Raw genomic sequence first — 22,482 nt, 5'->3', positions numbered from 1 at the left:
ATGGCTTTTGGCCCCAGGGTCCTGGGGAGCCAAGGCTACTTTTCAGGCACACCAGCAATGTCTGTGTTATTTCTCAAATGGGTCAGCAGACTGCTGTGGGTGCCAGGTCTTTGATGAAATGGATTTTGGATGCAAATCAAATATTTAAATTGATGTTTTCCCTCTCTGGGAGGACCATTCCAGCCGGTCCTGTCGACTTGTTTTTACATAGAACTCAAGCATCTTTAACTATGCATTCCTTCTTCTTGCATATGCCCAGGCAGATGGCGGCTGCATTTGAAAGCCCGAGGCTATTGGTCAGGCCCTAGAGAAGGGGAGCAGGTCACCTCAGCTAGCCCTCTTGGCTGAAAGTGCACTTGTTAGAAAACCAATTTGCCTGCTGGCTCCGCGTGGTTATATGTGGTTTAATCACACAGGCCTTGGGTCTCTGCCAAGCAGCAACTTGCTGCCTGCTATCTTTTAGGAAAGGAATAAGATGAATTCATTCACTTTTGTTTCTTTTTCAGTTTCCCAGGCTAACTGAAAGCAAGAAGGTGTTTATGAACATTCCAAAGTGCTGTGAAATATCCATCTTGGTGAAAACAGACATTCTGCTTCTTTTTGAAAAATAGCATCTTGCAGGGGCCGGCCCAGTGGTGCAGCGGTTAAGTGCGCACTTCGCTTTGGTGGCCCAGGGTTCACAGGTTCGGATCCCAGGTGCGCACCGAGGCACCACTTGTCAAGCCATGCTCTGGCGGCGTCCCATATAAAGTAGAGGAAGATGGGCACAGATGTTAGCTCAGGGCCAGTCTTCCTCAGCAAAAAAAGAGGATTGGCATCAGATGTTAGCTCAGGGCTGACCTTCCTCACAAAAAAAAAAAAAAAAAAAAAAATAGCATCTTGTGAAAGGAATTTTTACCCATAATTCTACCTCAGATAATTCCAGATATTCCAAATGGCTCCCCTTCCTCCCTCCTCATTACATATATAGGCTCGAGAAATGTGAAGTTGCCTTCACCACAACTTGTTCTGGGATCTGGGCCTGGCCCATGAGTCTCCATCCCGGTCAGTTATTGCTGACACATGAACACAGTGGTAGATGGAAGTACATTTCCAGGCAGGTGCAGGAATTCGGTAACTTCCCTTCCAAGGAAGCCTACGGCCAGAGCCCTGCTGCTGCCTTGGAAAGAGCAGGTGGGACGTTCACCTTCTGGGATGTGATCTGCACAACATACAGAATGAAAGTCCAAGAAGATGCTCAGCATCCTAAACCAAACCTCTCTGGGCTGGGTGAATCCTGGGGTCAGAAGGTTCTCCCTTTAAAATCTGAGGGGCTGGGAGGAGGGGAAAAGAGAGCTGTTGTTACACGGGTGCAGAGTTTCAGTTTGCAAGACGAAAAAGTTCTGGAGATCTGTTGCACAACAACGTGAATATAGTTAACATAACTGAACTGTACATTTAAAAATGGTTAAGATCATAAATTTTATGTTATCTGTTTTTCACCACAATTTAAAAATTATTAAAAAAAGAAATGTGAGGGCCTGCTGCCTAGCGTGTAGAGTGGGGGCTGACGGTCACTGCTCCATCTTTCTACCTCTTGTCCCTAGAACTGCAGTTCCTAGAGTCAGCCCCTCTCAGAAATCCATGCCCGACCGGGTCCGCGTTGAGGTTCTGAAACCACAGCCCGGTCTTTGACCAAGAGCAAATGTACTACATGGTGGGAACATGTAGAAAACGACCTCTATCTCTTTCCCTGAGACTACTGCTCACCAAGTGACCCCCAGGAGCCTTCCCCACTCAGCCCGTCTTAGAACTGAGGCCCCACAGCTTTCCTGGCCCCAAGCCTCAGGGCCCTTTACCCGTGTATTAGTCTGTTAGGACTGCCATAACAAATACCACAGGCCACGCAGCTTAAACAACAGAAATTTATCTCCTCACAGTTCTGGAGGCTGGAAGTCCAAGATCAACATGTCGGCAGGGCTGATTTCCTCTGAGGCCTCTCTCCTTGACTTGCAGGTGGCTGCCTTCTCTCTGTGTCCTCACGTGGTCTTCCCTCTGTGTGTGTCTACGTCCTAATTTCCTTTTTTAATAAAAACATTAGTTATATTGGCTTGAGCCCACCCATATGACTTTATTTTACCTTAGTTACCTCTTTAAAGGCCTTCTCTCCAAATACATTCACCTTCTGAGGTACGGGGGTTGGGGAGCAGGGGGTTATGACTTCAACATGTGAATTTTGGGAGACCCAATTCAGCCCATAACAACCACCTCCCAGCAGTGACCTCCTGGTGACCCCAACTGCGGCCTTTTCATTGACCTTGTGCCCCAAGTGACACCTCTGAACTTTAGGAAAACTTCCAGAGGTAACCTGACAGTAGCCCAGTCCTGACTAGCCCAGGGTGCCCAGCTAAGGGCACTTACCCAGCACTTCCCCTCCAAATGAAGTTTCAAAAGTCACCAATAAGTCTTCTGTTCAAAGTCTTAGGGAGGGTAAAGAGTTTCAGTTTGGCAAGATGAACGAGTTCTAGAGATGGATGGTGGTGATGGTCACACAATAATGTGAATGTACTTAATGCCACTGAACTGTACACTTAAAAATAGTCAAGATGGTAAATTTTATGCTATGTATATGTAACCACAATTTTTTAAAAAAGTGTTAGAGAGGAAAAAAGTTAAGACCAGGCCCCCTAGTTTAGTGCATCAGCAGGAAATTAACCAAAGGCTCCAGACTTCTCCTGCTGTGAGCTTCCTCCTCGACTTGATTGCAGTTCACTTTTTAAAAATCTTCACACTTCCTTACAAACCTTTAAGTGTCTTTTGTTTACTCCTCAGCTCCTCAAATTTGCATTCAGCATCAGAGGTGGATCAGAGAGGAGGAAGGAGTACGGCTGTGGAGTCTAGCAGTGGCTAAAAGCCAGCTCTGCTGAGAACCAGGTATGTGACCAGTTACTTCACCTTCTCATCTATAAAGCAGAGATAATAATACCTACTGCTAGAGTTTTGCAAATATTAAACAATCTAACAAAGTGTGTTAACAAGCTAACACTCACTAGACCATAGCACCTTGAAAACAGGGAATATTAAACGAGGAAATGAATTAGCCAATTATTGATTAGTTTAACAGCCTGAACATCACCATTCAAAACTTATATGCAAAGGGCTATAAATGCAATTTGAAATGCTAACTGGTGAGCTTTGCTATTAGAGAGGAAAAGAAGGATGTTCCTCAGGCAAAGAAAATATTATCACATAATGCCTATAGTAGAACTGTTACTTTGGTGGCCCCCAGTGAACCACAGCTCCCAAGATTCATGCCCTTGTACAGTCTCCCACATTGACTCAGGGCTTGGCCATGAGACTAACTTTGGCCAATGGGCCATTAGCAAACATTTTAAAAGTAGAGGCTTTTTGTCTTCTTGGAATGTTCCTTCTTAGATCCCAGTCACCATGCTGTGAGGAAGCCCAAGCAGTGACACAGAGAGGCCCACATAGGAGGGAACTGAGGTTCTCTTCCAACAGCCTCAGCTGACCTCCAAGTCAGTAACCAGCACGGACTGCCAGCCATGGGAGGGAGGCCATCTTGGATCTTCCAGCCAACTCACCCTCACGTGAAACAGAAGACCCCTGGTCATGAAAAATAATAAATTGTTGTTATTTTAGGCCACTAGGTTTTGATGGTGATTTGTTACCTATCAGTGGATAACTGAAACAATTCCTTTTCATATTCCCAATCTCATTTTGGTAATCAGACATGAATAAAGGAATTTGTGAGAGATAGCATACCTTGATGTTGAAAATCTCCAGCTATGGAATCAAACTTAATTTGTAATTTTGGTTTCACTGCTTACTTAGCCATGTGGCCTTGGGAAGATAACTTAATTTCTCTAGGCTTATCTACAAATTGTGAGTAAGATCTGCTTCAAGGGTCTTAAATGGGCATTCACTGGTGGAATGGATATAAATGCTTAGCCTCCTGAACACACAGGAAGTGCTGAGTAAATGTCAGCTCTTATTATGAAATCAGATACACTGGCTGGTACTTTTTTTTTTTTTTTTGTAAGGAAGATCAGCCCTGAGCTAACATCTGCCAATCCTCCTCTTTTTGCTGAGGAAGACTGGCCCTGGGCTAACATCCATGCCCATCTTCCTCCACTTTATATGGGACACCACCACAGCATGGCTTGACAAGCAGTGCGTCGGTGTGCGCCCGGGATCCGAACTGGCGAACCCCGGGCTGCTGCAGTGGAGCGCACGCACTTAACCACTTGCGCCACCAGGCCGGCCCCACTGGCTGGTACTTTTATTCCGAGAACTTTAGAATGGATTCAAATGAAACAGGGGCAAAGTTTACCAGTTGAGAAACTGACACAAGCTTTGTTAGTTCCGAAGGCATTATGTATCCCAACTTCCCTCAGGAACAAAGAGATTGAGGCCTCTTAGAATCCTAAGAGAAACACGCCAAATTCTTGCTGCTCATAGACCCAAGAGGCTGTCCTACGTCCTCGAGCCCTCCAAATCTTATCCAGGTCTCTCACCCAGAAGACTGTATCAGGCAGGGTGGCCTAAAAGCCAAGAGTCACTAGATTTCCAGAACATGCTGCCTTGAGACTGCCAATTGTTATCTGAAATAAAAGCCAAATGTGAACTCTTTATAAATGAAATGAAAGAGCTCAACTTACCTCATAAGTTGAGAGAAACAAAGAAAGTCTACAGCAATATGTTTTTTCTGTGCCTGTTGTTTTCTCAGACAGAGCTCACAGATGCTAACAGGCTGATAGCCCAGGTTTCCAGTCCCCTGATTTCTTTACATTTCCACCTTTATCACTGGGTCTTTCCCTGCTAACGGTACTCACACGATTGTGATGGATTTCGGCAGTTCCTTCACACTCAGCTGGCTGCTGCAACCTCCTACTCGAATCCCGCTGAAGATGGATTTTAAAAGAGAAAGAAAGAAAATCACTTACCCCAAGTCCAACCACCCTTCTCCATGAGTTTTCCCCGTCCTAAAATAAGGACGGGCACTCTGCAGAAGCAGTGCAGGAACTGCTATTCCCTAAGTGGGACACAGGGCTGTATTTAAGAAAACGGTTGTTTCTATAAAGTAATGCATTCTCCTGAGAAGAGTTTCCCATTCATCGTTAGAGGAAAATGGCTCCTGTAGAGCTCCAGCCAAAGACAGCTGGTTTCCTGTTGAGCAACAGCTTCTCAAACTGGTAAATTGGGGCCCAGGAAGTGAGCAGGTAGGTGCTGGGAGACACTAGCTCCAAGACTAGGAAGTTCCCAAGAGGCTTTCCTCCCCAGCAGAAGGGTCCTAGCTGACCTGAGACTCCATTCCTTCCAGCATGTTCATTCAGCTCCTTCGGCTGTACTAGTCTGTTATGTCAGCTTGAGCCAAGAGCTGATGAGGTCCAGGCAGAGACAGCAGCCCTCCTGAAATGTCTTTTCCCCAAAAAGAGAAGTCGATTCATCAGTTTGTTCTGTTCTCACAGCCCCCACGAGTAACTGTTGAGTGTAAACCAGATGATCGATAAACATTACAACAAACTAAAGCAACTCATGAGAGAGTGTGATGGTTAATGTCATGTGTCAACTTGACTGGATCACGGGGTATCCAGATATTTGGCTAAACTTTTTTCTGAGTGTATCTGGGAGGGGGTTTCTGGAAGAGATTAGCATTTGAATCAGTGGACTCAGTAAAGCCGATTGCCTTCCCCAATGTGGGTGGGCCTTAGCCAATCTGTTGAGGGCCTGACTATAACAAAAAGGCTGAGAAAGGGAGAATCTGCACCCTCTCGCTGCCTGACTATTGAACAAGGACATCGATCCTCTGCCCTTGGACTGGGACTGACGCCACTGGCTCTCCTAGTCGTCAGGTCCCTGGACTTGGACCAGGATCTGAACCACACCACTAGCTCTCCTGGGTCTCCAGCTTGCAGACGGCAGATATCATGGGACTTCTCAGCCTCCATAATTGCATGAGCCAAGTCATTATCATAAATATTTATAATATACAATAAATACATTTATTTTATATATATTATTTATATAATATATTAAATGAATATTAAATAAATATATTCATATATAATATTTATATTTTAAAATTTTATATATTAAAATATATTTATATATTTAATAGTTATATAAATATAATAGATTTATTATATATATATATCTCCTCCTAGTTCTGTCTCTCTGGAGAATGAGAATCCAGGGGGTTTTGTGGTGAAAATGGCCCATGGGTTTAGAGGCAACATGCCAGAAGGAGGAAGAAAACCCCAACCTTGGGCAATAGAAAAACAGACAAATATTTCTTCAATTATAAGAGATGAAAATAATCATCTTTGACCTCTGGTCATTTTCTCAGAAATGGGTGGGTCACACTTGGCGTCCTGTTAAATAATTTAATTTGATCTATTTATTAAGATAAATACAGCAGTAACTTTGCACTCAAAGGATAAAACTTCTCCCCTAATCTGGATTCTGAAGAATACGCTTATGGTGGTCCCTCTGGTCCCCAAGCCCCAGCAAATTACACTAAAAGAATTCAAGCACAATCTTAGCTCCTTAAAACGGATGCTTCTGGCATCGCTTTTCTGGTCAGTTGCTGTGTTACTGTTTCCCCTGCTCCAAACTTAAGAAAACTGCCTTGGTAATTTGTAGGTCTTTTTTCTTTTTTCCAGAAACCTCTTGACACTTGTTCCTTGAAGATCTACAAGTCTATTTGCCTATTCATACAAATTCCTCAACTCAGTCTTTTAAAAATCCTTTTTTATATCAGATTTTTATTTTAATTTTATACGGAAAATGGTTAAACATGGTATTAACCAGCAGATATAAATGGTTTGAAAAAACCAGTCAACCGTGGATTATTCCAAAGAATTAACAGCAATAAATCTTACTTCCAACTTCAAGTGACACCTCCTAAATTAAGGTCCTCATTGCCACACTTCCTCCCAGTTGGCATGCAGTCTTACAGATTATAGGAGGAACACACTGAAATAAAAACACCTCCCTCTCGCCTTCCTGCTCGGGCTGGTGGTTTACAACTTGTTATAGGAGAAGGAATGGAGCAGCTGGTCAAACACTGCTTTTGGTCAAACACTGTCAAGTCCTAAAACAGCCCTGGAGGCTATTCTAAGAAGTCCTTTGCAGTTCTACAAAAATTTTACAATCAGCTTGTCAGTTTACATACGCACACACACACAAAAACAGCCTGCTGGGATTTTGATTGGGATTGTATTCAATCTATATTGAATCTGTGTTTTGGGAGTATGACGTCTTAATACGTCACGTGCGGCTTAACGACAGGCATACATTCTGAGAAATGTGTCATTAGTCAATTTTGTCGTTGTGCAAACATCACAGCGTGTACTTCCACAAACGTAGACGGTGCAGCCCACCACACACTAGGCTGTATGGTACTGCTCTTATGGGACCACGCCACTGACCAAAATGTCGTTACACAGTGCACGCCTATACTGAATATTCTGACCCAGGAACAAGGTACATCCCATTTAGGTCTTCTTTAATTTATCATAGTAATATTTTGTAGTTTTCAGTGTACAAGTATTTCATGTTTTTTTGTCAGATTTATTCCTAAGTAAAAATTAGGAATACTTTAGGAAATACTTTTTAGGAAATGACTTGCTATTTTTTTGCTATTGTAAATGTTTTTAATTTCAATTTCTAATTGTTCATTGCTAGCCTATAGAAATACAATTGATTTTTGTACATTGCTTTGTATCCTGCAACCTTGATAAACCCACTTATTAGTTCCAATAACTTGTTTGTAGATTCCACTGAATTTTCTACATAGACAATCATGTCATCTGTGAAAAAAGACAATTTTATTTTTTCTTTCCAATCTAGATGTCCTTTATTTCTGTTTCTTGCCTGATTGCACAGTCTAGAATCTCCAGTACAATGTTGACTAGAGACATCCCTGATTTTTTCCTGATGTTGGGGAAAGTATTCAGTCTCTCACAATTATGTATAATATTCACCGTAGGGTTTTTGTAGCTGCCTTCTATCAGATTGGGGAAGTTCCCTTTACCCCTAGTTTGCCTGAGTTTCTATCAGAAATAGATGGTGGATTTTGTCAAATGCTTTTTCTGTATTGATTGAGATGATTATGTGAATGTTAAATCAACCCTGTATTCCTAGGATAAATCCCAGAACCATGATATATTACCTTTTTAATATATCATAGGATTCAATTTATTAACTTTTGCTTAGAATTTTTCCAACTATGTTCATGAGGAATATTGTTTTGTAGTTTTCTTTCCCTGTGATATGTTTGTCTGGCCAGGGTCCCAGGGTAATTTTGGTGCCAGGATGATGCCAACCTCACAGTCAAAAAAAAAAAAAAAGTATTTCCTCCTCTTTGCGTTTTTGGAAGAGTTTGTGTAGAATTGGTATTATTTCTTCAAATGTTTGGTAAAACTCACCAGCGAAGCCATCTGGGCCTGGATTTTCGTTATAGGAAGGTTGTATCTATTTCTTCTTCTTGAGTGAGCTCTGGTAATTTGTGTCTTTCAGGGAATTTGTCAATTTCATCTATGTTGTTTAATTTATGGGCATAAAGGTGTTCCTAATATTCCCTTACTATTCTAATATCTGTAGGATCTTTAGTGACAATCCTTTTCCCATTTCTCTTCTTTTTTCCTTCACAAATCTGGCTGGAGATTAATCAATCAATCTTATTCTCCCAAAAAACAAGCTTTTGAATTCACTGATTTTCTCTATTGTTTTGTTTTTTATTTCATTGATTGCCACTTTGATCTTTATTTCTTTTCTTCTGCTTACTTTAAACTTGCTCTTCTTTTTCCAGTTTCTTAAAGTGGAAGCTGTGGTCACTGATTTACGACCTTTCTAACATTGGTATTTAATGCTACACGTTTCCCTCTAAGTACTGCTTGAGTGGCAACCCATGAATTCTGTTTTTTATTCATTTCAGATTACTTTTTAATTTCCTTTCAGATTTGCCCTTTCACTTGTGAGTTATTTGGTTTCCACATATTTGGGGATTTTCAAGGATCTTTCTGTTATTGATTTCTCATTTAATTCCACTGTGGCCAAAGAACATACTTCATATGATGAATACTTTTGAATTTGAGATTTTTTTGTGTGTGTGTGAGGAAGATCAGCCCTGAGCTAACATCCATGCTAATCCTCCTCTTTTTGCTGAGGAAGACTGGATCTGAGCTAACATCTATTGCCAATCCTCCTCCTTTTTTTTTTTCCCCCCAAAGCCCCAGTAGATAGTTGTATGTCACAGTTGCACATCCTTCTAGTTGCTGTATATGGGACGCCGCCTCAGCATGGCCAGAGAAGCGGTGCGTCGGTGCGTGCCCGGCATCCGAACCCAGGCCGCCAGTAGCAGAGCGCGTGCACTTAACCGCTAAGCCACGGGCCTGGCCCCGAATTTGAGATTTTTAAATGGGCCATAATGTGGTCTATCTTCACAAATGTTCCATGTACACTTGAGAAAAATTTGTATTCTCAAGTCCAATTGGTTGATACTGTTATTGAAGTCCACTATATTTTTGCTGATTTTCTGCCAACTTGTTCTCTCAATTATAGAGAGGGGTATTAAAATCTCTGATAATTACATATTTGTCTATTTCTCCTTGCAGTTCTATTAGTTTTTGCTTCATGTATTTGAAGCTTTATTAGGTGCAAAAACACTTAGAATTATGTCAATTACACTCATTAATTGACTACATTATCAGTATGAAACAACCTTCTTTAATCCCTGTTAATATTCTTTGCTCTGAAATACATTTTAATATTAATATGGTCACTCCAACTTTCTTTTGACTAGTGTTATCACAGTATATCTTTTTCCATCTTCTTACTTTCAACCTATTTGTATCTTTAAAGTACATTTCTTGAAGGCAGAACAGAGTTGTTTTTTTTTTTTTAATCCAACCTGACAATCTCGGCCTTTTGAGGTGTGTAGACTTACATATAATGTGATTATTGACATGGTTAGGTTTAAGTCTATCATCCTACTACTTGTTTTCTGTCTATCCCATCTGTTCTCTATTCTTTTACCTCTTTTTCTGTCATTTTTTGGATTAATCAAATGTTTTTATGATTCCATTTTATCTGTTTAATAACTACAATTTTCTTGGTTATTTTAGTGGTTGCTTTAGGGTTTATAGTATACATCTTTAACTTACCACAGTCTACATTCAAATGATAGTACATCATTTCATGTATAGTACAAAATCCTTACAATAATACAGTATACTTCTCTCCTCCTAGTCTTTAACTATTGTGTCATCCATTTTACTTTTACAAATATTAAAAAGTCCACAATATATCATTTTTGTTTAAACAATTATCTTTTAAAGAGGTTTGAATAATAATAAATCATGCATTTACCCATATTACTATTTCAGTTACTATTTTCAGTGCTCTTTATCCCTTTGTAGATCCAGATTTCCATCTGGTATCCTTTTCCTTTTGCCTGAAGAACATCCTTTAACTTGCTTGTAGTACAGGTATGCTAGTGATAAAGTCTTTCAGCTTTTCCAAGTCTGAAAATGTCTTTATTTCTTCGTATCTATTATTCTTTTTTCAGCAGTGTCTAGTCCACCGTTAAGCCAATCTACAAAACTTTCAATTACAATATATTTGTGTGTGTGTGTGTGTGTGTGTGTGTGTGTGTGTGTGTGTGTGAGAGAGGAAGATCAGCCCTGAGCTAACATCCATGCCAATCCTCTTCTTTTTGCTGAGGAAGACTGGCCCTGGGCTAACATCTGTGCCCATCTTCCTCTACTTTATGTAGGACGCCGCCACAGCATGGCCGGACAAGCAGTGCATCAGTGCGCACCCGGGATCCAAACCTGGGCCACCAGCAGCAGAGCACGCGCACTTCACCGCTCCGCCACGGGGCCGGCCCCACAATTACAATATTTTTCATTTGGAATTTTTCTCAATCTGCTTGGTTATTTTCACACTTATGCTCTTTAATCCCCCTTATTTCTCTAAATATAAAACATACTTTATATTGTCTTTGGTAACGCTAGTATCTTAAGTCTTTATAGATCTGCTTCTTCTGTCCATCCTTTCTGCTGTCTCTTACCTATTTTACGTGTTGGTGATTTTTTTTATTGTGAACTTATATTGCTTGAAACTATCTCTGAGTTCCTCCCAAGACGATCTGTTTTGCTTCTGCCCGTCACCTGGAAGGCACTAAAAACTTGATAGCACTTTAAGTTTCCAGCTTGAGACTTTTTTAGACTACCCAGGTTGTGTGAACAAACTAGTTAAAGGGCTACATCTCAGAGGAGATGTTTTCTGTCAGGACAGGCAATCTTCCTTGCTGTCCTGGGAGTGAGGAGGGTGCAGGGGAGCCAGACAGGTTTATTCACAGTCCACCCGTACTCTAAGTCTAGCCTTTTGGGGCCTCAACTTTATGAGGTCTCCTATGAGCACTCCCACCTTGGGCAGGCCCTCAGCCTCGTCTGCTGTTCTCCTGCCCCTTCCCCACTCCAGGCTGTGAGAAGCAAATTTCCATTTGACATTTGGCAAATATCCTAAGGGTGAAAAGTGGTTATCAGTGCCCTCATTACTTCTTTGGGTTTCTACTTCCATTAAAAACTTGTTATTTACTTAGCCTTTGAGAATTCTTAATTTTCTTGCAGCTCACTGATACATTTTTAAAAATGGTTCTTGATACATATTCCAGAAGTTTTAGTTTTTTCAGCTGGTCCTTATCAGCCATACTGCTGGAAAAAACTCTTTTAACTTGTTCTTTATCAGTATACAGTATCCATATATCCCTCCTGATCCAGAGGCAGAAGAGTGAGAACACACACTTGGGAACCAGCTGGCCTGGGTTCACGTCTCAGATCCACAAGCAGTGTGACCTTGGCAGCTTATTCATACTCTGTGCCTGTTTCCCCATAGGATTGGTGTGAGAATTAAATGAGGTAATGTATGAACAGCACTTAAAGCAGGGACTGGCTCTGTTGAGTATAAGAACTTCTTGTTATTATTACCTGGAAGAGTTGTAACCATGTGCCTGAGCAACAGCACACATGTTGCCCCACGGCCCAACCACCACTGCTGCCTGGCCCCCTCTACCACGTGCTGACCCACCACCCTGTGCTTACACGGACCGGGAGAAATCACGATGCGCTAGTCACGGGGTGACAGGCCCAGCTGCAGTCACAGAACAGAAAGCTAACGAGCGCTGATCTAAGAAACGTCATCATCATACAAGCCTGAGTGAACACACAGTCCTTTCACCATTAAGAAATCTGAAAACAAGTATACACATAAATAAACAAGATTTTAAAATTTGTATTTTTTATGGTGGACAGTCATCATGTGCCCCAACAGCCATCTGAAGCCAATAGTCCTGATTATTAAAAATCACAAAGTTGTATAAATGTTCTCCTCCTTTTCGAAAACCATGTTCATTTTCTCTCCATGAAACAGGGCTGTCTGCAAAGCCTTGAACCGACAACGTAACCCAAGGCGCTAACTTTGGTTCATCAAAGTAGTGACTGAAAAAGAAAGAAAATTCTTAACAATCAGGGAGAGTGAGGAACATTCATATTTATTTTTTTACTTATTCAGGATAAGTGGCATTTACGATGTTCCAATGAAGCTTAGACCTTTGCTTTTATTTACAAAAATTAGGAAATGCAAATTAAAGTCCTGATGCTATATTGTGAATTCAATAAAGGTTAACCAATACACAACACACAAAACAAACTCGAGCTGTTCCTGCCCCTACTGTGGAAGATCATCTGAGATTCAAAGAACAAAAAATCCCCACAAAGTGTATAACAATAGTTTCCCTCCCTTTAACAGTCTGTTTTCAGAGTCTCTGTTAACTGAAACACTGCAGAATAATTTATCCAATTTTTAAAAATTCAACCTTCTTATTAAGGAAAATCAAAGCACTAAAAACACTAATAAATGTGAAAAAAGATGTTGGGTTTAAAAAGGAAAACTCTCAAGACTTAAATCTTAGACATTTTAGAAGTGACGACTGAGAAGGCACTGTGCTCACTTTATAGTCTTCTCAATATGGGGTCTGAGTTTCCTGACATTAGCTGCAATGCAGCATTTTATTTACACAATATCCCCCAAGTGAAAAACCCAACACTACTTGATACAACCCTTGGCAGACTACTGATGCCCAGCGGTTCACAGGATGCTACAGCTGGAACAGATCAGACATGATTTTGATTCAGAGATGGTCAATTCCTTTTATCTACCCATTTCAAAATGAAACATCTTGCAGAACTCCAATATTTAAAATAGATGACAATATGTTCTATAGAGTATTGCTGTTTTCTTAAGTGATATAACTTTAACTGCACCAAAATGGTCCAGGGGAGCAGAAGGAGAAAAACGAGCAGTTTGTTTTCAAGAACGATCGTTAAGCTCTGCTCTGTCTCTTTTCATAAGGACAAGTATATGGCAATAGAATTTTCCTATCACCAAGGATAATTATGTCAGTTAAGATGATACTGTTACTACACTGTGAGACCAAGCAAGGAAGACGGGAAATGTACGTGAGGGGACTCTACGATTTGGAATGGTGGTACTGCCCCTAAAACATCAGGCTGGCACAGCCAAGAGAGAAAAGGCAAAAGGCGTTCTCACCACAGGTGCTCCAACAGGAGGCGTATCTTCTCCGGAAGTATGAAACCAGTGATTGTACACAAATAAGCTTTTGCCACCACGCTGCTTGGCTGAGGACAGCAATAGGTTGATATGAAATTATTAGGCTCGTTATTTCTGTCACAAAAGAAAAAGGAGGGAAACACATTTATATCCACTACATGATCACATTCAAAGTAGTAAACCCCTACTAAAAACAGGAAGCCAGCCAGAGCCCTCCACCCTCCAAGACCCAGGAGCTTTGCTACGCACAGTTCGGCATTGCTGAAGACGGCGCCCAGCCAGTCGAGGAGCTCCCCCGCACTGCAGGCTGCCCCCGGCACTCCCCGGAGCTCACCACTCTGCAGCACTGGGCACTGCAGATCTGTCACTGTGCTCAGCGCTATTTTTGGCTGATGCTCCTGAATCCGGTAATTGGAAAAGTATGACATCATGGTTGATTCTTCTGCACCTTAAAACACACCATATAAGTCTTTCTGACTGCTGTAAACAAGTTCTGTGAATCCCTGCAACTACCCCATTCCCACTTGAGAGTTACGGGAAGCAGGTGGGATTAAACAAAACGGAAGGAAGTTGTGCAAAGCTGTATTCAAATTAAAATCATTTAAGTTGCTTTCAGCTCCTCGTGCCAAAGTTCTGTAAACATTCATCTTCTTTCACACTTTTCCTGGAAAAGCATAATACTTTCACATTCAACCCATATACATTTCATCATTTGCTCTAATAAGAAAATTTTGACTTAATAAATAACACCAAAAGCATTACTTATGTATAAATAAAATTAGTGAGCTCTACAGAGAAAGGAGCATATATGCACAATCTCTACAAAGGAAACAGAAGAGGAACTGAATGATGATAGAATCTCATTCAAGCTTGTCTTTGAAAAACCAGTAAAATCCAGTGTTTTTTTAAGAATTTTTCAAAAGCCTTGGAAGACAGAAATAGTGGGCCCCTCTGCAGCAAAGGGTAGGCCTGCTTACTATCCAGCGTAACAGAAATAATGTCTCCCTTCCTCCCTACCTCCCTCCCTTCAGGGCAAAAGTCAGCAGCAGGCTCACTGCCCAGTATAAAAGATTGGATACAAAGAAATCAAAATATAATGATATACACCTGAAATTTATATCATGTTATAAACTAATAGTACTGCAAAAAAAAAAATCAACAGGGCCGGCACAGTGGCACAGTGGTTACATGTGGGCGCTCCGCTTCAGCAGTCCAGGGTTCGTAGGTTCGGATCCAGGACACACAAGACGCACCGCTTGTCAAGCCACACTGTGGCGGCGTCCCATATAAAGTAGAGGAAGATGGGTACGGATCTCAGCCCAGGGCCAATCTTCCTCAGCAAAAAAAAAAAAAAAAAAAAAAAAGAGGAGGATCGGCATTGGATGTTAGCTCAGGGCTGATCTTCCTCACCAAAAAAACCCAAACCAAAACAAAACAAAACAAATCAACAATGACAACAAAAAGAAATGGTGAACAAAGAAAATGATAAAGCATGTGAGAAAATCTAAACAAACATTGTACAAAACAATAATTATGATACTTTATATTAGGGATTTTTAACTAGAGAAACTGGTGAACATGTGCACTGACACATTTACAAAAACGCTCAGAACAGCCTTCTGAAAAATACAATTTACACACTGATAAATGCTCTGAAAATAACCAAGTAGGGGCAAAAGGACAGAGAGTGACTTGGAGGGGTACTGCTCTGGAGGGGAGGGCTGCTTTCTACTAGGAGAAAAGGAAGCTCCCTCTGAGAGGTGTCCCCCAGGTGGTCTAAAAACCCGGACTATTTAAATCTGAACACTAAGGACAGGACCCTGAGCTTAGAGTGATGTATAAATTGCAAACTTAAGTTAACAACTTAAGTACAATAGTGGATAGCAGGGGATTGAAAAAAAAAAAAAGACATATTAATCTAAATTACGGACATGGAAAATGGGACTGACATTTGGGGACCCTGTATTCCAGGGTGGACAGGTTATGCAATTTTCTCTGTCTTCAATTTTATCAATCATACAAGACAGAGTTAAATCAGATGATGTCTAAGGTTCCTTCCAGCTCCAAGAGTATAGGATGAAATAAAGGCCAATTCGGGGCAATTTTCTTTAAGGAAGTTATCATAGTAAGTTAAATATATACATGTATGTGTAAAGTTTTTTAAACTAGCGTGTGACCACCTGACAATTGTTAAAACCACTAGTAAATAACAATACGCCTGTTCAGATGTAAAACAAGTTTTTCTTTGAAACGATGCAATTTTCATTGAAATATTCTGTATATTCAAATCACTCGTTCAGATATATGGGTTTTCAAATGCATAAAGGTCGAGGTTTCATTATACGGTGGTTTGATTAAATGGATTTTCATATTCGTAAAAAAAAAAGATTTGACTTCCTTAAGCTCTGGGTTCCACTCCTGTAACGCGACCACTGTGCTGGCATCACCGGCCTACTCTGTTTTACTCTGCAGGAATCAGGACTTGGTGAACTGGTGCAAATGCTGACACTCTGGCCACTGCTATTGCTGTGAGTAATTAAGTCCTTTGTCTCTAACCGAGGAGTCTCGTGTCTTCTACCAGCATCCTTGAGACTGTGCAGGCTAACTTCTTAGCTTGCAAGTAGGGTAAAATCTCAGATCTTTCACAGTTCCTGACAAGCCCTTAAAATAACTAAGAGTCTTGGGAACAGAGAGCTCTCCAGAACCCAATGCACAGATGGCCCTCAATGAAAACTTCATGCGATTGAAATGCTGGTCTCTCTACCCTCCTGTATCTGCACCACAAGCAGAAGCAGAAGCACCAAAGTATTACAGACCTAGGACTCACACAAGCAACCTGGAGCACTCAGTGACCAGAAGCCTCCCACGAGGAGCAGACAGAAGGGCGGGCACACTTCCAAAACGGACCTACGTGTTTCCCCATTCTCCAAAAGACCGTACTCCACCATCACAACTGTGATGATCTGATTCATTATAATCTTGTGATGGGCCAACGATACACATCTAAAAAGAGTGAGGCACATGGCAGCTGTAAGCAGATTAAGATGTTTGGTGACCATCAAACTTTTAACTACATCTAGCGTTCCAACCAATTAAAAGTCACAACAAATTAAATTGACTGACTTTTAATGGTACCCCTGACTACCCTGCAATAAGGAATAAGCAGTTTGTGTATATAACTATAATTGGTATTATTTTAAAACATCACAGCCAAGGCGGTTTGAGGTAAGCAGGAGGAAGGAAGGAGAGAAACAGATAAAGGTCAGCTGCTCTGAAGCCACTCTCAAGATCTCTGGATCTACATACAACCCAAGAAGACGGAGGCAGATGGCTGCACACCTAGATTATCCTGAACTATGGCTCTCGGAGATGTCAGAGGGGCCAAAGCAGCTTCCTTAATAATGCTTATACATATATGTACATGGTGTCTCTGACCATAGGGATCAATCACCATTAAATCCTCCACTACTCTCCTTTAATTAACAAATTTCAAAATCACTGTATCGTTATATAATTTGTTCTCCATTACCTGTATGATGCCAAGCCAAAAGGAAATCAAATTTCAGTGGCTTCTTTTCTTTGAAGGACCAAGATACTCTCTCATACTTCTTAGAACCCAGGTTAGAGGATAAGTCCATCAAATCAATGGAAACAACTTAAAAAACAGAAAGAGGAATAAATAGTTCATTCATATATACACAACTTGCACTGTGGAAAAAGTGTTGCATTAAAAACATCAGAATTTTTGGAAATTTCATGGATAGTAAAAATGATTTTGTTCTTCTCACACTCCCTTTGGTTTACCAAATCAAAACTCTGCCTTTAATGGGCTCCAGCATTGAGAGCTAGTACCAACAGATTTTTTTTTTTTTTTTTGGTGAGGAAGATTGGCCCTGAGCTAACACCTGCGCCAGTCTTCCTCTATTTTGTATGTGGGTCACCGCCACAGCATGCTGTAGGTCCACGCCCGGGAACCAAACCCAGCATGCCAAAGCAGAGCACACCAAACTTAACCACTAGGCCACTCGGCCAGCCCCCAAACAGATGTTTTAAATTCATACTTTTCCTAGGTCAAAGACCAAGCGCAGAGGTCCTTAGGAGGTCAACTCTAATCTATCTATGGATGTGGCAGCCTTAACACTGTTGTTCAAACCAGACCCATCTTCACTCATGGGTGAATTTCTACTAGGAATCATAAAGACTCAGGGAAATAAAAGGAAATTCTTTATTAAGAACAAGTTGTAGACTCTTATCTTGGGTTCATTACCTTGAATTTTTGATCCAAATGGATCATTCCAATTCTATGATGTTTATAAGATATAGCCTACAGGGCCGGCCCAGTGGCTTAGTGGTTAGGTGCGCGCACTCCGCTACTAGTGGCCCAGGTTCAGATCCCGGGCGTGCACCGACACACCGCTTGTCCGGCCATGCTGAGGCCGCGTCCCACATACAGCAACTAGAAGGATGTGCAGCTATGACATGCAACTATCTACTGGGGCTTTGGGGAAAAAAAGGAGGTAGGATTGGCAATAGATGTTAGCTCCGAGAGCCGGTGTTCCTCAGCAAAAAGAGGAGGATTAGCACGGCTGATCTTCCTCACACACACACAAAAAAAGATGTACTCTACAGCTGAAGAGAAATGGATATAACAGCACTATCTTATCCTCTCTGAAGCCCAAGCCCCTTCAGTCAGAAGCTTTAAAAATAAGAAAAAGTCATACTTTTTCTGGCCAATGAGAGTACAAGCAATTCAAACATTTAAATTTATATTGCTACGGAAGATTACTGACTTGTTAGAAATTGATGAAGTGAGCATAATACCTACTAAATTTCATGATTTTTCTGCCAGAATACTGAGATGGACGACCCTGAAGTCCAGTTTCTTCGTAAGTGTCTTTATCCAGTGATAAAATTAATTTCCCTATAAATCAAATAATTCCCATAAAAGAGATGTTAAAAATATGACTTATGTTCTCTGACTAAAAGAAAGCACGGCAAGTTGAGCAGTTAGATATCAGTGTAATAAGTTGCATACAAGCTTATTTATAATACAAGGATATTATTTTTATACTTACATCTTATTTATAATACAAGGGTATTATTTATACATTATACATACAAGGATATTATTTATAATAGTCAAACTAGAAATTATCTAGATTTCTATTAAAAAAGGAATAGTTAAATCATAATATACCTCTTCTTTGGAATACCTTCAAGACAATAAAAATAGTAAGTTAGAACTATATGCACTGATACAGAAAAATATCTATGATATATAGCTTGGGAAAAAAGCAAACTGAGAAACAATGTAGTATGATATAATTTATATTAAGAAAAATAAAGAAAAACCTTTACATGTGTTTATAAATTCATAAAAAACGTCTAGAAGAATAAACACTAACTATTGAACATTAGTTCCTTCTAAGGAGAGTGAGTTTGGAGGGATGGGAATGAAAGGGGGGACTTTCACTTTATACACAGCTGTATAATCTGACTTTTTTCCGTACAGTATGCATTTCCTTTATAATTACAGAAAGAAGAAAAATGAGTGTTGTTACCATTTGGCAGGAGGGCAACAGTATTATCTTCATCAATATTTGTATTGTATGTTAATGCATAGCACGAACCTGTAAGAGAAAGCCCAGAGGAGAAATTAAGACAAGAAAAAAAATCACGCCTGCAAACAGTTAGTGGATTATTTTCACATGATAACAAACCTTCAGGTCACTGCTCCAGCTCACTCAATAAACCTACAGGCTGCCCAGGCTAAGCTGGAGGACAGGGAGGGCCAAGCGCAGCTGGTTCAATCCCCTGCCCAGGGTCTATTTGTGCAAGCCGACTACCATCAAGCAGAAAATGGACTCGGGATGGAGCAGGGACCTTTGGGGATGCTGGCAGAGGCACAAAGTAGAAGTGTACACACCGAGAGGCAGAGTTCCAGGTTAAGATTCACAATGTGCCAGGAATTTGTGTGAAGTTAAGACAGCTACTCAATCTCTCCCAGCCTCAATTTCCTCACCTGTAAAATGGGGATCATAGGCCTATTTCATAGAGTTGTTGCAAGGGTTAAATTGGGTAAGATATGTAAAAGTGCCTGCTACAGCCAGCGTCCACACAACTAATGAAGTAGTGCCAAACTTCAAAGTAGATGAAAGGAATAATGTCGATGAGACCGAAGGCAAGTCACCCAGCTTCATCAGCAGCCCCAGTCGCACCAAAACAAGAGGAGCCACAAGTAACTAGGATTCTTCACAGCTCCACTGGAGAGGAAGAACACGGGGCCTCAAGATAAGTAAGTGGCTATTGCACAGTGACTTATACAGTGAGGGTGGAATCCATAGAGACGCTGTGAAATACAGTTTCAAACAAATGGCTCCTAGGAAAAAACTGGGACAAACCAATCAACCCACTGGATATGACTGGGAATAGGGTAAGCAGAGGAAGGTGAGAGTCACAAACTCTAAGGAAAGACACGGAACCACAATGAACACCCAGTTCTGTGAACTGCTGCTATGGCTGCACCAAGAGAGCAACCTTTTGAGACAGCTGTTGTGCAGACTGCCAGGAGCACAAGGGTGCTTGCAGCCACACACCCAACAGCAGTGCGTCTGAACACACAGATCAAAAGGCTTTCCTCTCCATGAATCCAGATGAGAGATGCTCCCATGTTACAACATCCCCATGCAATGTTTGCGGGCAAGTATAACCAGAAACCACCACCTGATGAGAGCACATGAAAGAATGGGATGAGAATACTGAGGGGTGGGGGAGTGAGGTGCGCACCTGACCACACAGCCCATCTCCACAGGCCCTATTTAAAACAGGAGAAGAACCCTAGTATTGCGATGTGATCTACCTATACCTCCTCCCCTTGCACGGTCACAGACACTACACGGTTTTTCTTACCTTTCTTTACAAAAGTATTGATGAATCCGTGAGTAATGAACTCATGAAGAGGTAAATTCTTCACAAAGTAATATGGTCCCGTTTCCATAACAAGGTTTTTCAGCTCTTTTGCTAGGATCCCACATTCAGGAATCAGAAACGAAACCTATTGGAATGTGTAATATAAACGTCTTATTTTCATGTAGATCAACTCCCAAGTTTTGAGGGATGAGATAACATCATGAAGGCTGCTAACTATTCCTCCACAGGTTTCAACAAAACTCTTAAATTTACCAAATCTCAGGAAAAGAGAAATTTGACAATTTAAGTTTTTCATTTGTATATTCAAAAGCACAGTACAGGAAAGGTGAATGAGCAAAACAAGTTCAATAGAAAGCTCTGGCTTGCATTTCATCTTTCTCAAGCGAGCAGTATGTTTTATGTCCTGTTCCTTTCACTACTACAATTAATTTTTAGGGCAATACAGTATAACTGAATACCTCCAGGTTTGTTTATCCTGGTACGAGGCTGGAATCAAAGGAACTGTCCCTTAGGGCATAAGGAATTTAGGGACATCAATTAGCAAGAGGTTCCATGGAAGCAGAAGTGCTGCTGGATGTTCCTATTTTCCAGACAGAAAAACTCTACAGAGCACGCTGGAAGAGACAAGCTGCACTTCCCCGAGGGCTGTCTGTGACGAGCTTTCCACCCAAAGCAGAGAGGTCCACCCGACAGGTTTCAAATGTCGCCCCAGTGCTCCACACCTTGAACGTCGCCCTCCCAAAGCCCGAACACCAGCCTGCTCCTGAGGATCAGGGTCTCTACAGTGTCTGAGAAACTGGCCCGTTAGGCCTCAGTTGAGATTAGGCTCATCAACGGAGAGTGTAAAAGGCTTAAGCCATTATCATCTCAAGGTTGCTTTTTCGGAGGCCTCGCCACTTAAATGGGTTGGTGAAACCGGCCCAGTAGACGCCTGACTGGGAAAACCGGCCGTTCTCCTCAAGTCGGCACATCCTGGATAAACCAATAATTAACCTCATGCATGCCTTGACTTCCGCACCCGGGAAAAAGGCACCCCGCGAGGATGACATTTCACGAAGCAAAAGCCAAAGTTGCTCTAAAGTGGTGCTTGCGAGTGGGGCCACCTCGGCGAATCTGCGCTAAAAGCTGCCGAAATGCTGCACTTTGGCTGGAGAACGCAAAAGGCGGCAGCCAAGGTGGGAATTTTCTCAGATATCAAACCAGTTCCCAAAAGCAGTTTAGAAAAGCAAGTAGCTTGCTGGACCGGAACTCGGCACGATGCTCCGGAAAGATCTACAGGCCTGCGGGTGGAACACGGAATCCAGCGGCGGGGAAGGGGCGAGAGTCTGCCCTCAAATCGGGGCGGGGCGGCCCGCGCACTCGCCTAACTCCCTAGACCCAGCCTTGCCTTCCCGTCCCACCCCCGGCCGCCACCACCTGGGGCGGGGCGGCACCACAATAAGTAGCCAGAGGCACTGCGGACCCAGCCAGGCGCACATCGCCCTGCCCCTCCCTCCGACGGCTGGACACCGCCCTGCGCCCGGCGCATCCTGGGAGTCGTAGTCCTGCAGCTCTGCGAGCCACTGCCCCGAAGCGGCCAAGAGCATACGGCTCCCAGCATGCCCGGCGAGGACCCCCACCCCCCACCCCACCCCCCCGCTTCGCACGCCGAGGGCGGGAGGACCACGGGGAGCAGAGCACGGCTGTCCCCAAGCCTCTCCCGCCAGCGGGGATGGAGCACGGTCCGGCGGACCCAGGGCGGCTGCACTCACCCTGTAATTGTGATAGTGTGTCTCCACAACGTGCCGATGGCGCGACTTATCGTGGCCGAAGTTGGATTTCTCGCAGACCAGCAGGTGCCGTGGCACCTCTCGCAGCCTGCGCAGCGTGGCCATGCTTTTCCCCGCGAACGCCCGCCCCAACCTCGGCGTGCCCCAC

The 22,482-nt window shown here is 42.2% G+C and overlaps 1 protein-coding gene across 5 annotated transcripts; it reads right to left on the bottom strand.

Annotated features, from left to right (window-relative positions):
* Positions 1–868: 868 nt before the first annotated feature.
* On the bottom strand, positions 869–22,446 carry RPP40 (ribonuclease P/MRP subunit p40). 5 transcript variants are annotated; one of them, XM_058555337.1, is made up of 10 exons: positions 22,317–22,446; positions 20,545–20,689; positions 19,197–19,265; positions 18,461–18,556; positions 17,165–17,290; positions 13,885–14,083; positions 13,615–13,749; positions 4,833–4,901; positions 1,918–2,059; positions 869–1,313 (listed from the first exon to the last, which is right to left on the bottom strand). In XM_058555337.1, exons 1-10 carry the CDS (start codon positions 22,437–22,439, stop codon positions 1,299–1,301), a joined length of 1,119 nt encoding a protein of 372 aa, XP_058411320.1. In that variant the 5' UTR covers positions 22,440–22,446; the 3' UTR covers positions 869–1,298. The 5 variants fall into 5 exon arrangements, with proteins under 5 accessions (XP_058411320.1, XP_058411323.1, XP_058411325.1 ...); XM_058555340.1 differs by lacking the exon at positions 869–1,313 and having other exon boundaries at positions 2,003–3,603; XM_058555342.1 differs by lacking the exons at positions 869–1,313; positions 1,918–2,059 and having other exon boundaries at positions 4,825–4,901; positions 13,615–13,703.
* Positions 22,447–22,482: the final 36 nt, after the last annotated feature.

The sequence above is a fragment of the Diceros bicornis genome, chromosome 14 (assembly GCF_020826845.1).
Source record: "Diceros bicornis minor isolate mBicDic1 chromosome 14, mDicBic1.mat.cur, whole genome shotgun sequence".
NCBI classification, from domain to species: domain Eukaryota; kingdom Metazoa; phylum Chordata; class Mammalia; order Perissodactyla; family Rhinocerotidae; genus Diceros; species Diceros bicornis.
This window is presented reverse-complemented; position numbering and strand designations above follow the sequence as displayed.

Bases quoted from the DNA above. Each gene is read 5' to 3' on its own strand.
- RPP40 (XM_058555337.1), bottom strand. From the start codon at position 22,439: ATGGCCACGCTGCGCAGGCTGCGAGAGGTGCCACGGCACCTGCTGGTC. The intron at 20,690-22,316 runs GTGAGTGCAGCC...ACATTCCAATAG, and splicing joins CACACTATCACAATTACAGG to GTTTCGTTTCTGATTCCTGA. The intron at 19,266-20,544 runs GTAAGAAAAACC...TTTCTCTTACAG, and splicing joins CAATACTTTTGTAAAGAAAG to GTTCGTGCTATGCATTAACA.